The sequence below is a fragment of the Rhinolophus ferrumequinum genome, chromosome 24 (genome assembly GCF_004115265.2).
Source record: "Rhinolophus ferrumequinum isolate MPI-CBG mRhiFer1 chromosome 24, mRhiFer1_v1.p, whole genome shotgun sequence".
NCBI lineage: Eukaryota > Metazoa > Chordata > Mammalia > Chiroptera > Rhinolophidae > Rhinolophus > Rhinolophus ferrumequinum.
The window spans coordinates 819,528-835,420 of record NC_046307.1 but is presented as its reverse complement, the minus strand read 5'-3'; the positions used below and the strand labels follow the sequence as shown (position 1 = coordinate 835,420).

General features: G+C 37.3%; 1 protein-coding gene across 1 annotated transcript; it reads left to right on the top strand.

The window, feature by feature from the left end:
• Nucleotides 1-5,371: 5,371 nt before the first annotated feature.
• On the top strand, nucleotides 5,372-6,348 carry LOC117016503 (olfactory receptor 2G3). Its single transcript, XM_033095830.1, has one exon. The coding sequence runs from the start codon at nucleotides 5,399-5,401 to the stop codon at nucleotides 6,341-6,343; it is 945 nt and encodes a 314-aa protein (XP_032951721.1). The 5' UTR covers nucleotides 5,372-5,398; the 3' UTR covers nucleotides 6,344-6,348.
• Nucleotides 6,349-15,893: the final 9,545 nt, after the last annotated feature.

The following is a 15,893-nucleotide window of genomic DNA, read 5'->3' as shown; positions in this document are numbered from 1 at the left end:
ATATCAGTAAAAATGACTCCTTAGTTTAGCAATTAGTCTATGGTTTAGCAGAGATATACAGATATAAAACATTAGGTCAGTAGTTTCTTATAGTTCCTAGGTAGAAGTAGGCTTATGATATAAGATGAATACAAAATCAATCTTGCAAGTGTGGAAAGTGAGGGGTTAATAGTGGTTAATGTTCATCAGAGTGAAAAAGATGTTTGTACGTTAAAGACCAGAACTGAGAATAATACAGCACATCTTTAGCTCTTTATTAATAATATATATTTTTGAGTGTATTTTCCCTCATTTTCTTGAATATTAAGGACTTTAAGCCAGCTTGTCTAATACTGTAGCTTCAAAATATATTTTAATGGCATTTTTGATAATTCAATTATTGAATCAACTTGTATAAGCTGAATTTATGTTATATATCTTGGTGCCTGAAACACGTTTTTGTTTTTTTTTCATTTCTTTCTACTTATCATTAATGTTGTCCCTCATATCAAAAATTTCTTTCTATCACCGTCTATCTAAACCTATCCACTATTAAAGGTTTTAGTTAATTGCATCCATAAACACTTCCCTATCATCCACAGTTCAGAACAACACTTTTACTATCTATTATTTTGTTAAATTTGTTTGAAAATTATTTACTTTTGTTCTGCCTCACAACATCCTTTTAAAATTAAGCTTTAGACTTCCAGTCAAGATGGCAGAGTAGGTGAATGCTGTGCTAGCTTTCACCCATGACCACATCAAAATTACAACTAAATTATAGAACATCCCTTGAGAACCATCTGAAGACTAGCCAAACAGAACTCCTATAACTAAGGATATAAAGAAGAAGCTATGTGGAGACTGGTAGGAGGGGCAAAGATAGGGAGTCCTAGGAGTTCCTCTTAAATGACTCACACGTACACTTACATGTGGATGGATTTACTTGCTCTAAGTTCCAGCACTGGGGCAGTAGCTTGAAAAGCACCAGGGATACATGGCCAGGAACCGAATTATCTGGTTCAGGGAGAAGGCTGGAGGGGCAACTCTAGCTGGACAGAAGTGCTGGTAGGTGCCATTGTTCCTTGTTGAGCCCTCCCCCCACCTAGCCTGCAGGCATGGGGAGAGTGGTGGAGCCAAATCTGAGTCTCCATAAAACTGGCTAACACCACTTGCCTCACCCTGGTGATTGACTGAGAATCTGTCCCTCCTAACTTGTGCACAGGCTGGGACCTCTTTCAGCATCTGTTTCTCATAAGCAGCCAGTCTTGGCCAGTGCTGCAGCCTTTCATAGAATTTGTGAAAGGTCCACAAACCCCAAACAAGCCATGGCTGGCCTCAGTGTGCCCCTGTACCTCTAGCTAAGTGGCCTTCAGCACTAGTGGCAGCTGGCTTTGGTTCACAGCATAGCTTCTCCCAGGTGCCTCTAAGCCCAGCACAAGCAGCTACTAACACAGATCACATTGTAGCTCCTGTCGGGTGGCCCCAGACAATGAATAGGCAACAGCTGACCTGGGTCTTCACCAGAGCCACTCCCAAGAGGCCCCAGAACCAACACACCCAGGGGCTAGCTTGAGACCACACCATAGCATCACTTAATTAGCTCCACAAATTAGCTTCCAAGAGGACTCAGCAGGCACCAGAGCTCCACTCTGGTGAATTCCATTCCATGGTGTCAGCACTTACACAACAGCTTGTCCAGTCATGACCAGTATTCAGAGCCAGTCAGCCTGATGTTAATCTCACCCACTGATATGTCAACAGCAATCAAGACTCAACTGCAACAAAAGGACACATACAACCCATACTGGGGACACTCCCAGAGCACCCAGCTCAGGTGATGAAAAATATGAAGTTATTGACAGTTAAGTCAAAGCTGGGCCTGCATCTCTACTTGGCATTATTGGATTGATATTGTCTCCATTTACTTTCATGGGAATCAATTGTTGAAAGCAAGGGTTTAGATTTAAACAATGACTATTTCTGGTGGAGATGGTAGTTTGAAAGTTGAATATATGGATCTGATCCACAGGAGATAAATCCATAGATAACTAATGCAGTGATTAGCAGATGGGTTCAATTACTGAGAGAGTAAATGAGATAAGAGAACACAGGACCAGGATTTGATAAATGCAACATTTAAGGATTGAGAGAAAAAGTTGAAATTGCAAAAAAGACAGTAAATCTAGACATTTCTTTAGAGGAGCTTTAAAGAGGATGATAGCGATGTTTCCATTTGCAACTGTGGTGAAGGAGAAAGGATCCAACACAACTAGGCTGTTTTTATTTATTTTTATGTTGGGCAAGTCTGATAGTTTCTATTTCCTTTATGAAGTAAAAGCTCCCCAAAACAATACTCAAGGAAAAAAGAAATTCATTACACAAAGGAAATATGTGTATCCATTCTCCCTGGATGATCTCCAGAAGCTAGTCAGCCCCTCTGTTAATTGCCTCTGGGGACTTTTCCCCAGAAGACTTAGTAACCATAAACAAACCATGGCCTTTTTATGACGTTTTCAGTCCTCATTTCAGTATACTCCTCTGTTACAGTTCTCACTACTACTAAAATTGATTCCTCAGGATTGGCTCATGTTAGAAATGTGTATCTTTAACAGACATTTTTTAGAAGCCAGTCATCTTGTAGGTCAAGGAGTTGGTTAGACACAGAAACAGAAATCTAAGAAAGTGCCACATAATGTGCTTCATGAAGATGTGAAAAGCTCCAACATGTTTAAATAGTTCTGAGAATAAGTAAGAAGTCAGTCTGTGCAGACTTAATTGAGTGCACTTGAATTTTGAAGGGGCTTTTAACAATCAATGAGCTATCAACTTTATAATTTCTATCACAGTTGGGTTTGTGCTATTATCAAAATAATGGCGATGTTTGATGAGGCAGGTCAACTATCTGAACTTCAGGCTGTGCCTATGAAATAAAGGCTGTGCCTATGAAATAACAATTTATTGTTATTTTTTATAAGTGCAAATTAGTACCATGAAATTGTTTAGAATAACTAACATTTTTAATTACATTTTGTTTTATAAGAATATCATAGATGATGATAGATAGAGAGATGGATATGCACTCTCAGTTCCACATTAATACAATTTCACAACTGAAGTAAAGCACTTCAGTTCAAGGTGATTTTAAATTTCTGTAAAAATTACGAGAAACACTGCAAAGGAAACTTCATTAAGTAGTACACCATTGCAAACCTTTGAACTCTGGAGCTCTCTGCCGGTTCAAACAGAGGAACAGTGTAAGTACAATTTAACCAAAATGACTGAAATTTTGAATTATTGGGTAGAATTTCATTGAGAATGAATAAAATGTTTTCCAGAGAACAATTCTTTTTTGACTCTATTAACATTATGGTCTCATTTTTTTTTATTTCCTTATAGAATGTAATTGTACTTTACTGAAACTTGAGGGTCAGCAAGAATCAGAATATGTATGGGTAGAGGACACCTGCTCACTGTCACATCAGTCATTTTACTACTCAGTTGGGTAACTTCCAATCTGGTCTTCAAACAACTAAACAGACACTGGGGAATCTATAATCACTGTTCTTGTATTTTCACCAATAGACAGAGTGGTCATGTGGACCAGAGCATATAGAATATAGAGAGGGTGCCAAAAATGTATACACATTTTAAGAAAGGAAAAATACTGTATTGAAATTGTAATACTTGATATATACCAATAACAAAAGATGAACACAACTCATGTGTATATATATTTTTTTGGCACTCCTGATATATTGGATCAGGAAAGCATCTATCCTACATTTAATTTCTCCAAATTGAAAGAGGATACAGTAATGATTTTTCTGCCTGTTTCAAAAGTTTCTACAGGCAGGTGATTGTGGAAATAAACAAGGACTTGGTGGCACAAAAGCATAGTTAACTGGGGATATGGCTCCTGGTTAAAAACCTAGTCATATGTGTGTTTTTTCCAGGCCTGACTACAAGCAATTACACAAGCTTGACACAGGCAGTCTTCAGGGTGGAAAGCTGCCATCATCACAAGAGAATTGCTGCATAGCCATATTCGTTTGAATAGATTTTTTTCTGTTTGTTTTGAATGGTAAGGACAGTTAGCTAGTTTGTCTAAATAATTACGTTTAAAAATAATTTTAATTTTTTGGCAGTGCAATCATTGAATGAACTTGTATGAGTTGAATTTGTAGTATATATTTTGGTGACTCAAACACACCTTTTTGTTTTCTCCTAGTTATTACTAATGTTTTCCCAAATACCAAAAATGGTCTTCTATCCCCTCCCATTCCAAAATTACCCAACTTCAAAGGCTTTATTTTTATTAGTTTCATAAAGGCTTTCCTGGTCTTTGTTTTTCAAAACAGTATTTTTCTTATTTGTTATTTTGCAAAGCCTATTTGAAAATTATTTACTTTGTTCAGCATTAGAACATATTTTTAAAATTAAAGTTTGTTATTTATTTATTCACTTTTATTTTTTATTCAAGTATAGTTGACATACAATATTATATTAATTTCAGGTGTACAACATCTGATTTGACATTTACTTGTCTTATGAAGTGATTACCAGACTAAGTCTAATAATCTGTCACCATGGAAACTTATCTATTATTGATTATATTCCCCTTCACTTTTTTCACCCATCCCTCAACCCACCTCCCCTCTGGAAATTATTAATTTCTTCTTTGTTTCTATGAGCTGTTTTTGTTTAGTGTTGTTTGTTCATTTGTTTTGATTTTTAAAAAAAATTCCACATATAGTAAAACCATGGAGTATTTGTTTTTCTCTGCCTTATTTCACCTAGCATAGGTCCATCCATGTTCTTGCAAGTGGCAAGATTTCATTGTTTTATTGTTGAGTAATTTAAAAATTGAGATTATTCATTATCTAATGATTCAATTTTGTTTTATCTATCCGGAGAGACTATTGCATCCATGACTATCTTATCTTTCTCTTTTGAGGCAATGTATAGAGATGAGAGCTATGAATGTGTGAATGTAGGGGGAAAACAGGGAGAAAATTCCCATCCTCATTTGCACCTATGTTAAGACCTGGATATTGTATTTTACATGCAGATTTTTGTCCACAGTTAGAACTGTAAAGATGTTTGCTTTTTTGTTTTGAGAAACACTTACTTTTAGTCATAGATAGTTGCACATTTCTTGATACGTGTGGAAAGATCCACTTTGATTGGTTTTAATAATCAGTCCCCAGACAACCCCAAGGTGAAAGCATTCGTGACTTTTAAAGTCATTGGACTGGAATGGTGTTCAGAGTGAGTAACACATTAGGGGTAAAAAATGAATAGGTTGAACCAGTCAGCCTCCATGATCCTTTCAGCTTGTACATTGTGATTCTAGGACCAACTGTTCCAAATGTACCTGTTCTCATTCCTTTCTTAGCAGGCACCATTCCCCTGAGTGATGGAAAGGGCCAATGAGAGTTCCCTGATGGGTTTTGTCCTTCTAGGCTTCTCAGACCGCCCTCACCTGGAGGCTGTGCTCTTTGTGTTTGTCCTTTTCTTCTACCTCTTGACACTTGTGGGAAACTTTACCATCATCATTGTTTCACACCTGGATGCCTCCCTGCACACCCCTATGTACTTCTTCCTCACCAATCTCTCCCTATTGGACCTCTGCTTCACTACTAGCCTTGCTCCTCAGACCCTGGTTAACCTGCGTGGTCCAGAGAAGACCATCACTTATGGGGGTTGTGCAGCACAACTTTACATTTCTCTAGCGCTGGGCTCCACTGAATGCATTCTCCTGGCTGTGATGGCCTTGGATCGCTATGTTGCTGTCTGCAAACCCCTCCACTATGTGGTCATCATGAACCCACGACTATGCCAGCAGCTAGCATCCATCTCCTGGCTCAGTGGTTTGGCCAATTCCTTGATCCATGCTACCTTTACCTTGCAACTGTCTCTCTGTGGCAACCACAGGCTGGATCATTTTATTTGCGAAGTACCAGCTCTTCTCAAGTTGGCTTGTGTAGACACTACTGTCAATGAGTTGGTGCTTTTTGTTGTGAGTGTCCTGTTCCTGCTACTCCCCCCAGCATTCATCCTCATCTCCTATGGTTTCATAACTCAAGCTGTGCTGAGGATCAAGTCAGAGGAAGCGAGGCACAAAGCCTGCAGCACCTGCTCCTCGCACCTCACGGTGGTGGTCATCTTCTATGGCACCATAATCTACATGTACCTGCAGCCAAGTAACAGTTATACCCAGGACCAAGGCAAGTTCATCTCCCTCTTCTACACCATGGTGACCCCCACCTTAAATCCTATCATCTACACTTTAAGGAACAAAGATGTGAAAGAGGCTTTGAAGAAACTTCTCTCAGGAAAACTGTGCTCCCTACAAATGTGATGTACAAGGAAGTGATTACAAGTCATGTAGCTACTAAGCTTCTATTTATCCAAAGCCACACTTCTCAATTTCATTAGTTAAATTACCAGTTAAATTACTGTGCACTTATTTTATCTCCATAAGAGAGTTTACCCCTGTAACTGAACAAAAACATATATGTGTTTACTTAGGTTGAGAGCTTGAGCCATGGGGAAGAGAGTTGTGCATTAGTACAAAATGTAATTCTCACTGCAAAGTCCATATTTTATTTATAACAATAACATTTATTACCAGGACTTCAAAGGAAATGAAGTCATTCAATTATTACCAAATATCTAGGTTGTGGGGCCTTTTTTTTTTTTTTTCAATTTTAGTGAATTCTTCAGTTTTATCCCAAATGCCTTAAATTTACTTTATAATGCCCCCCTTTAAAACTTTATGATGGAAAATAAGATGTATGTGTATATATATATATATATATATATATATATATATATATATACATATATATATATATATATATACACACCAAGGTAGAACAATACCTTCCTATACTTCTGACTTATTGACCAGTAGGATATGATATTAAATATCCCATTTTTCTTGTTTTAATTAAAGTTTATTGGAGTGACAATTGTTACTAAAGTTATACAGGTTTCAAGTGTACAATTCTGTAATATGTCATCTATATATCATGTTGTGTGTTCACCACTCAGAGTCAGGTCTGTTTCCATCACCATATATTTGATCCCTTCTACCCTCAATTACCACTGCCCTCCCCCCTTACCCTAAACTATTGTCTGTGTCTATGAGTTTTTGTTTCTTCATTTGTTTGTCTTGTTCCTTTGTTGTTTTCAGTTTTGTATACCACATATCAGTGAAGTCACATGGTTCTTGACTTTTTCTGTCTGACTCATTTGGCTGAGCACATGTGGGAACAAAGTCCCAGAGAGCAGTTTCCAGGCTCTTGGCTCACATGGAAAGGTGCTGGCTCGGGTAGTAGACGGACATCAGCTGTGACTGGTTGACCATCAGCTGTAACCAGTTAGCCAATTAGCCACTGATATAACTGCCGTGACTACATTGGTTTGTTGGTTGGTTGGCAGGCAGAGAAGTGGACTGCGGATTGTGGATCATGTGGATCCTACTTCCTGTGTGTGTCTCGCCGGGTCACGATTGAGACTGGGGTGCAGGAAGACCCCTTGTTGGGGTACTGGTGGATGTTTGCTCCCTGTGTCTCCAACCCAGCCGTCATCGAGAATATAGTGGCATGACTCCCCTAGCTATGGCTCTGTTGGTGTTCCGTTTTGGCCTCACCATATCTTGTGTTCTTATTTGGGGAGCGGGACCAGAAACCCCGCATGACACCTCGCGTGATAGCATAATAATCTCAAGATCCATCCATGTTATCGCAAATGGTACTATTTCATCTTTTCTTATGGCAGAGTAGTATTCCATTGTGCATGCATACCACATCTTTATCCATTCATCTATCAAAGGACACTTTGGTCGTTTCCATGTCTTGGCCACTGTAAATAAAGCTTCAATGAACATCGTAGCACATATATCTTTAGGGATAAATATTTTCAGATTTTTTTTTGGTAAATACCCAGGAGAGGGGTTGCTGGGTCATAATGACAATTCTATTCTTAATTTTAAGAAAAACAACATTTTTTTATTGGGGAACAGTGTGTTTTCCAGGGCCCATCAGCTCCAAGTCTTTGTCTTTCAATCTAGTTGTGGAGGGTGCAGCTCAGCTCCAAGTCCAGTTGCCATTTTCAATCTTAGTTGCAGGGTATGCAGCCCACAATCCCATGTGGGAATTGAACTGGCAACCTTGTTGTTCAGAGCTTGCGCTCTAACCAACTGAGCCATCTCTGGCCTCCTTATTCTTAATTTTTTGAGGAACCTCCACGTTGCTTTCCGTAGCGGCTGCACAAATCTGCATTCCCACCAACAGTGTATGAGGGTTCCTTTTTCTCCACAGCCTCTCTAACTCTTATTATTTTCTTGTTGATGATGGCCATTCTAACTGGTGTGAGGCGATATCTCATTGTGGTTTTGATTTGCGTTTCTCTGATGATTAGAATGTTGAGCATTTTTTCATATGTCTATTGGCCATTTGTATGTCCTCTTTGGAGAAATGTCTATTGAGGTCCTCTGCCCATTTTTCAATTAGATTGTTTATTTTTTTTTATAGTTTCATACATAAAGTCTTTCCTGGTCTTTGTTTTTCAAAACAATATTTTTCTTATTTGTTATTTTGAAAAACTTATTTGAAAATTATTTACTTTGTTCAGCTTTAGAACATATTTTTAAAATTAAAATTTTTATTTATTTATTCATTTTTATTTTTTATTAAAGTATAATTGACATACAATATTATATTAATTTCAGGTGTACAACATAGTGATTTGACATTTAGTTATCTTATGAAGTGATTACTAGATTAAGTCTAATAATCTGTCACATGGAAACTTTCCTAACTATTATTGATTATATTCCTCTTCACTTTTTCACCCATCCCTCCACCCCCTCCCCTCTGGAATTCTTAGTTTGTTCTTTGTTTCTATGTGTCTATTTTTGTTTAGTTTTGTTTGTTTATTTGTTTTGATTTTTTAAAAAAAAATTCCACATACAGTAAAACCATGGTGTGTCTGTTTTTCTCTGTCTGACTTATTTTACCTAGCATAATACCCTCTAGGTCCATTCATGTTCTTGCAAGTGGCAGGATTTCATTGTTTTGTTGTTGAGTAATTTAAAAATTGAGATTATTCACTATCTAAAGAATATATATGTATACGTAAATTTCATTGTTAGTCCATAGGAATTCAATGGATTTTTGTACATTGACTTTGGAGCCAGCAACTTTACTGTGTTTTTTTACTGTTTCTAATCGTTTTTGGTGGAGTCTTTAAGGGTTTTCTGTATCAATAATTATGTCACCTGCAAAAAGTGACAATTTAACTTCTTCATTCCCATTTTGGATGCCTTTTATTTCTTTCTCTTGCCTGATTGCTCTGGCGAGGACTTCCAACACTATGTTGAATAACAGTAGTGATGGGGCATCCCTGTCTTTTTCCTGATCATAGAGGGAAAGCATTCAGTTTTCCACCATTGAGTATGATATTAACTGAGGGTTTCTTATATATGGCCTTTATTATGTTGAAGTACTTTCCTTCTATACCCATTTTATTAAGTGTTTTAATAATAAATGGATGTCAAATGCTTTTTCTGCATCTATTGATATAATCATATGATTTTTATCCTTGATTTTATTTATGTGACGTGTCACATTAATCTATTTGCATATATTGAAATATCCTTGTGGCCTTGGAATGAACCTCACTTGATTGTGATGTATAATCTTTTTAATGTACAGCTGTATTCTAATTTCTAGTGTTTTGTTTAGGATTTCTGCATCATTTTCATCAGAGATATTGGTTTGTAGTTTTCTTTTTTTCTGTTATTCTTGTTAGGTTTTGGTATCAGGGTAATGTTGACCTTATAAAATGAGTTAGGAAGTACTGCCTCTTCTTCAATTTTTTGGAAGTGTTTGAGGATGACAGGCATTAAATCATGTTTGAGTATTTGGTAGAATTCACTAGTAAAGTCATGTGGTCCTGGACGTTAGCTTTTGGGGAGGTTTTGGATGATTATTTCAATTTTCTTACTGTCCATCGGTTTATTTAGATTTTACAGTTCATCGTAATTCAGTCTAGGAAGGTATGTATTTCTAAACCTGTCATTTCTTTTAGGTTACTGAATTTGGTGGCCTGTAGTACTTCATAGTATTCTTATATGATCCTTTGTGTTTCTGTGGTATCTGTCATAACTTTTCTTGTTTGATTTCTGATTTTGTCTATTTCTGTCTTTTCTCTTTTTTCCTTAGTGAGTCTAGCCAGACGTTTGTCAATTTTATTAATCTTTTCAAAAACCAGCTCTTTGTTGCATCAACTTTTTCTATTGTCTTTTTGTTCTCTATTTCATTTAATTCTGCTCTAATTTTTATTTTTTCCTTCCTTTTGCTCAGTGTGAATTTCATTGTTCTTTTTCTAGTTCTTTAAGTTGTAATGTTAGGTTGTTTATTTGGAATTTTTCTTCTTTTTTGAGATAGACCTGTAATTATATAAATTTCCCTCTTAATACTGCTTTTGCTATGTCCCAATAATTTTGATATGATGTACCTTCATTCTCATTTGTTTCTATGTACTTCTTGATCTCTCCTTTTCTTCTTTGACCAGGCATGTTGTTTAATTTCCATATATTTGTGGGTTTTTCCACTATGTGTTTGCAGTTGATCTGCAATTTCTAAGCATTGTGGTCAGAGAATATGCTTGGTGTGATTTCAATCTTCTTAAATTTGCTGAGGCTAGTTTTGTGTCCCAACATATGGTCTATCCTTGAGAATATTCCATGTGCACTAGAAAAGAATGTATAGTCTGGTGTTCTAGGGTGAAAAGCTCTGTAAATGTCAATTTATGTCCATTTGGTCTAATGTGTCATTTAAGGCTGATATTTTCTTATTGATTTTCTGTTTGGATGATCTATCCATGGCTGTTTATGATGTTTAGGTCCTCTACTATAATTGTGTTTTTGTCAGTTTCTCCCTTTAGTTCTGTTAGTAGTTAGTAGTTAGTAGTTTATCTTTTGGTGCTCCCTGATTGGGAGCATACATATTAATAAGGGTTATGTCTTCTTGTTGTATTGTTCCCTTTATAATGATAAAACGTCCATCTTTGTGTCTTGTTACCCTTTTTATCCTGAAGTCTGTTTCATCAGGTATATAAGTTGTGATCAAAAGATACAGTGAATGATTAAATAAAAAAAATTACAGTAAAAGATACATTGTCATTAATCCCCCTCAAAATACTCCCCCTCTCTTCCAACACACTTATCCCATTATTCTTATCACTTTCTGAAGCAGTTCTTGAAGTCCTCTTTTATGATGTCTTTAGTTGTGCTGTCGTGTCTGCTGTGAAGTCCTGAATCGATTTAAAACTTTTACATTTCATGGTCACTTTGAGTTTGGGGAAGAGCCAGAAGTTGCACGGTGCCAGATCCAGTGAATAAGGTGGATGAGGACACAGCATAATGTTTTTATTTGACAGAAACTGCCATATACCAGAAGCAATGTATGACACAGAGTGTTGTCATGATGGAGGATGAAAACGTTTGCCGGTTTCTCAATCTATTTTCTAAGCACATCATTTCTTAAATGCTCTAATAAGTCCTTATAATATTCAGAGTTCACCATAATGTTCCTGGGTACAAACTCAGCTTGCACAATTCTATTAAAGTAAAAAAACACAATATCACCTTGATGTTACCACCAGCAGCATTCACCGTAGTTTTTTATCATACCTCGTCAGTACAGCTACACGCACTTTTCTCTAAATGCCATTTGTTTGGAGTATTGTTTTCCACCCTTTTCCTTTGAGTCTATATTTGTCCTTGTAGCTGAGATGTGTCTCTTGAAGGCAGCATTGAAGGTTTTGTTTTGGTTTTTGATCCAATCTTCTACTCTGTGCCTTTTTATTGGTGAGTTCATTCCATCTACATTTAGGGTGATTATTTATATATGAGGATTTTATATTACCGTTTTATCTTTTGTTTTCTGGTAGATCAGTGTCTCCATTGTTTCTTTGCTATTGTGTTTCTGTCTGTTATTTTAGTTTGGTGGTATTCTATCATTTTTCCCCTCTTTTTTGTCTTGTGTGTCTCAGTTCTGTTTTTTTTCTTTCTTCTTTCTTCTTTTTTTTTAACAGTTACTATTAAGTTTATGTAAAAGAAAGTTTTATAGGTACAGTAGTCCTTTTTCCTAAGCATGCGTCGTATTTCTATTTCCTTTTGCAAATTTACCCCCTCCTCTTTTTTTTTATCACAAGTTATCCTTATTTATTCAGTGAGTTCATTCTGAGTTGCAGTAGCAAATTGTCTTCTCTTTTCCTTTTTTTTATGTTTTTATCTCCTTTTCCTTTTATGCTATGTTTAAGTATATAGTGCCCTATTGTGTGTAGAAGTGGTCATTTCCTGCTTCTGTCTGTTAGTAATCTTACGCATAGTTTTGTATCATTTTGTCTTTTTGTTTCAGTTCAAATAGCCTCCTTTACTATTTCCTATAATGCATGCCTTATTGAGGAAAATTCCCTCAGCTTCTGTATATCTGGAAAGGTTTATTCCTCCTTTATATCTAAAGAATAACTGAATGATATATTATTTATGGCTGGTAATTTCTCTCTTGCAATAATTTGGCTTGTAGAGGTTCTGCTGATAATCAAATGGGATTTCCTTTGAGTGTTACCGTTTTCTTTTCCCTGGTTGCCTTGAGAATTATTTGTTTGTCATTAATTTTTGACAGTTTCAATATAATATATCTTGGAGAAGGCCTGTTAGGATTGAGATAAGTAGATGTTCTGTTTCCTTCTTGGATTCAAATATCCAGTTCTTTTCACAGGTTTTGGAAGTTCTCATTGATTATTTGTTTGAAAAGTTTCTCCGTGCCCTTCTCCCTCTCTTCTCCTTCTGGTATACTCATTATTCTTCTATTATTCTTTCTGATGGAGTCAGATAGTTCATGTAGAGTTTTCTTCATTTCTTTTAACTGTCAAGTCTCTCTCTTCTTCCATCTTCATCATTTCCAGATTTTTATCTTTGACATGACTAATTCTTTTTTTTTAACTAAAATTTATTGGGGTGACAATGGTTAGTAAAATTACATAGGTCTCAAGATATCACTAATTCTTTCCTCCATCTGGTCTGCTTTATTTCCTAACCTCACCATTTCATTTTTCATCTCTTTTATTGAATTCTTCATCTCCAGAATTTCTATCTGGTTCTTTTTTTTTTTTTTTATTTCAGTATCTTTGGTAAAACATTCCTTTTGTTCATTGATTTTATTTCTGAGTTTATTCAACTGCCTATCTGGGTTTTCTTGCATTTTGTTGAGTTTTTTTCAGAACTGCAATCTTGAATTCTGTCACTTATCACATATTTCCATATCTTTATGTTTACTTTCTGGAGATCTTTTATTTTCTTTCTGAGCTACCTTTTTACCTTGGTTATTCATGATAATTGATGGATTATTTTTCTTCCTGGGTATCTACCGGTATGAATTCTGCAGCAGGTTGATATGAAGAGGTCTTTCTTTGGTTTTACAATAGGTAGCACTGGAACATTTTATTTTCTCTTGCCCCGTTCCAGCTTATCATGGTGGATGACTCCCTGGGGAGGTGGGCATCTCCTCTGTGACCAGGTCACCTCAGTCTGAAGCTGCCACCACTTTGGGAGAATGTGGTGTGTGATGGAATTCTGAGCCCCTGAAATCTCAGTGCTGCCCCTGTAGCCAGATGTGAAGCTGTGCTGCTTCAGCAGCCTTGGCTACCCCCACTTGGATCAACCACATAATGTGGGGGCAAGGTGGGCTGGGAGAGGAGGCTGGCATGTTTCTGGCTTTGTTCTCCTCTGGGTAGTGGCCTCTGCCAGACCACAGTTGCCTCACCCCTATATCTCCACTCTTGTTCCTGGAATTAGCTGCAGTGTGTGTCTGACGCTCAGGAACTGTCTCTCCAGTTCTCAGGGCTATAGATATTTTGCTTTTTAACACAACACAGCTATAGTTTCATCTAAGGCCAATTGTTAGCACTAGAAGGGTAAAAGGGAGGTGAGCTCTGGGAGGGTGGAGAGAGGTGGCCAGGCTCCGTGACCTTTGTTTTCTGCCTGGCAGTGAGGGCTGCTGGACCACAGCTGTTGTATTTCTATATTCAGTCTTTGCACCAAGATTTCTTCCCCAGTCACTGGGTTCAGCCTTATATGCTGATCATTCAAACAGATATGTTTAGGGCCTCATAAATTGTACCTGCAACTTGAATCATCCCCTTTCCCAGGACCCCCATTGAACTTAGTGCTACTTCCATAACAGTGAGCTCCAGGCTACATTCGTGCCCCCTGCCTCTGCTCTTTTCCTTTCCCTCTTCCCCTGTTTGCCCCAATTTGCCCACCTTCAGATGTTTTGATGCATGGATCTCTCAGACATGTTTGTGTGCCGTGTATGGAATCCTTTGCTGAATTATAGTTGTTTAACTTGTTGGAACTTCAAGGAGAGAGATCTAAGAGGACCCCTCTTGCCACCATATTTCTGATGTCACTCTCTATACCACTAAATTTGTAAATTTACATGATATGGAATGAATACTCTAAAAAATATAACTTGACAAAACTATCCAAGAAAAATAAAACAAAAATCTGAATAGTTCTGTTTTATATCCCACATATCAGTGAAGTCATATGGTTCTTGATTTATAAAACTGAAAACAGCAAAGGAACTAGATAAATAAACAAAGAATCAAAAACTTATAGACCTAAACAATAGTTTAGTTGTTGCCAGAGGGTAAAGGGGAAAAGAAGTGGTAGATGAAGGTAAACAGGGCCAAATATATGGCGATGGAAGAAGAACTGACTCTGGATGTTGAACCCACAATGTGATATATAGATGATGTATTACAGAATTGTACACTTGAAACCTATGTAACTTTGCTTACCATTGTCACCCCAATAAACTTTAATTTAAAAACATCTGAGTAGTTCTATAAACTATTAAATAAATTAAATTAGTTGTTAATTTTTTTCTCACAAACTTTATGTCTTTTCAGCTTACCCAGTGATTTATACTAAAAGTGAAGACAGAAATAATTCCAATTTTATAAAAATTTTTGAGTATGCAATAAAAAGAAAATCCACAAATTATTTACCATGCTAATATAATTTCTATCAAAACACAAGAAAGAGAATATGAAACCATTTAGAATTTCCAGTGAAGATGGTGGAATATATAAGCACTGTGCTCACCTCCTCCCATGACCACATCAAAATTACAACTAAACTACAGAACAATCATTGAGAACCACTTGAACTCTAGCTGAACAGAAGTCCTACAACTAAGAATATACAGAAGAAGCCACATGGAGACTGGTAGGAGGGGTGGAGATGCTGAACAGGCTGGTTTCACACCTGCATGTAGTGGTTAAAAATTCAGAGATGTATCTTGGCTGTGGAGGTATGCCAAGGGTTCTCAGTCCCACATCAGGCTCCCCAGCCCAGGGTACCAGTACTGGGAAGAGAAGTTCCCATAACTTCTGACTGTGGATAACCACAGGAGACTGTGGCTTAATGAGACAGAGGGCTTTCCTGTTAAAGGGCCTGCAGATGGACTCACTCACTCTGAGCTCCAGTGCTGGGACAGGAGCTTGAAAGGCACCAGGGACATATGAGGAAGGTCTGATTTGTCTGGCTTCAGGGTGTGGGCTGGAAGGGAAGCTTTCTTCCAGACAGGAGTGCTGGCAGAAGCCATTTTCTTTCATTGAGACCTCCTCCCTCCCCACTGGAACACGCAAGTGATCTCCATATCTGAATCTCCATCAACCTGGCTAACATTGTTCACTCCACCCTGGTGATTCCCTGAGACCCTGCCCCACCCAAATGTGGGCCTACCCAAGCTGCTTCCAGTAGCTTTTCCATACAAATGGGCTGTCTTGGCTCGTGCTGTGGACTTTCTTAAAATCTCCTAAAAGTT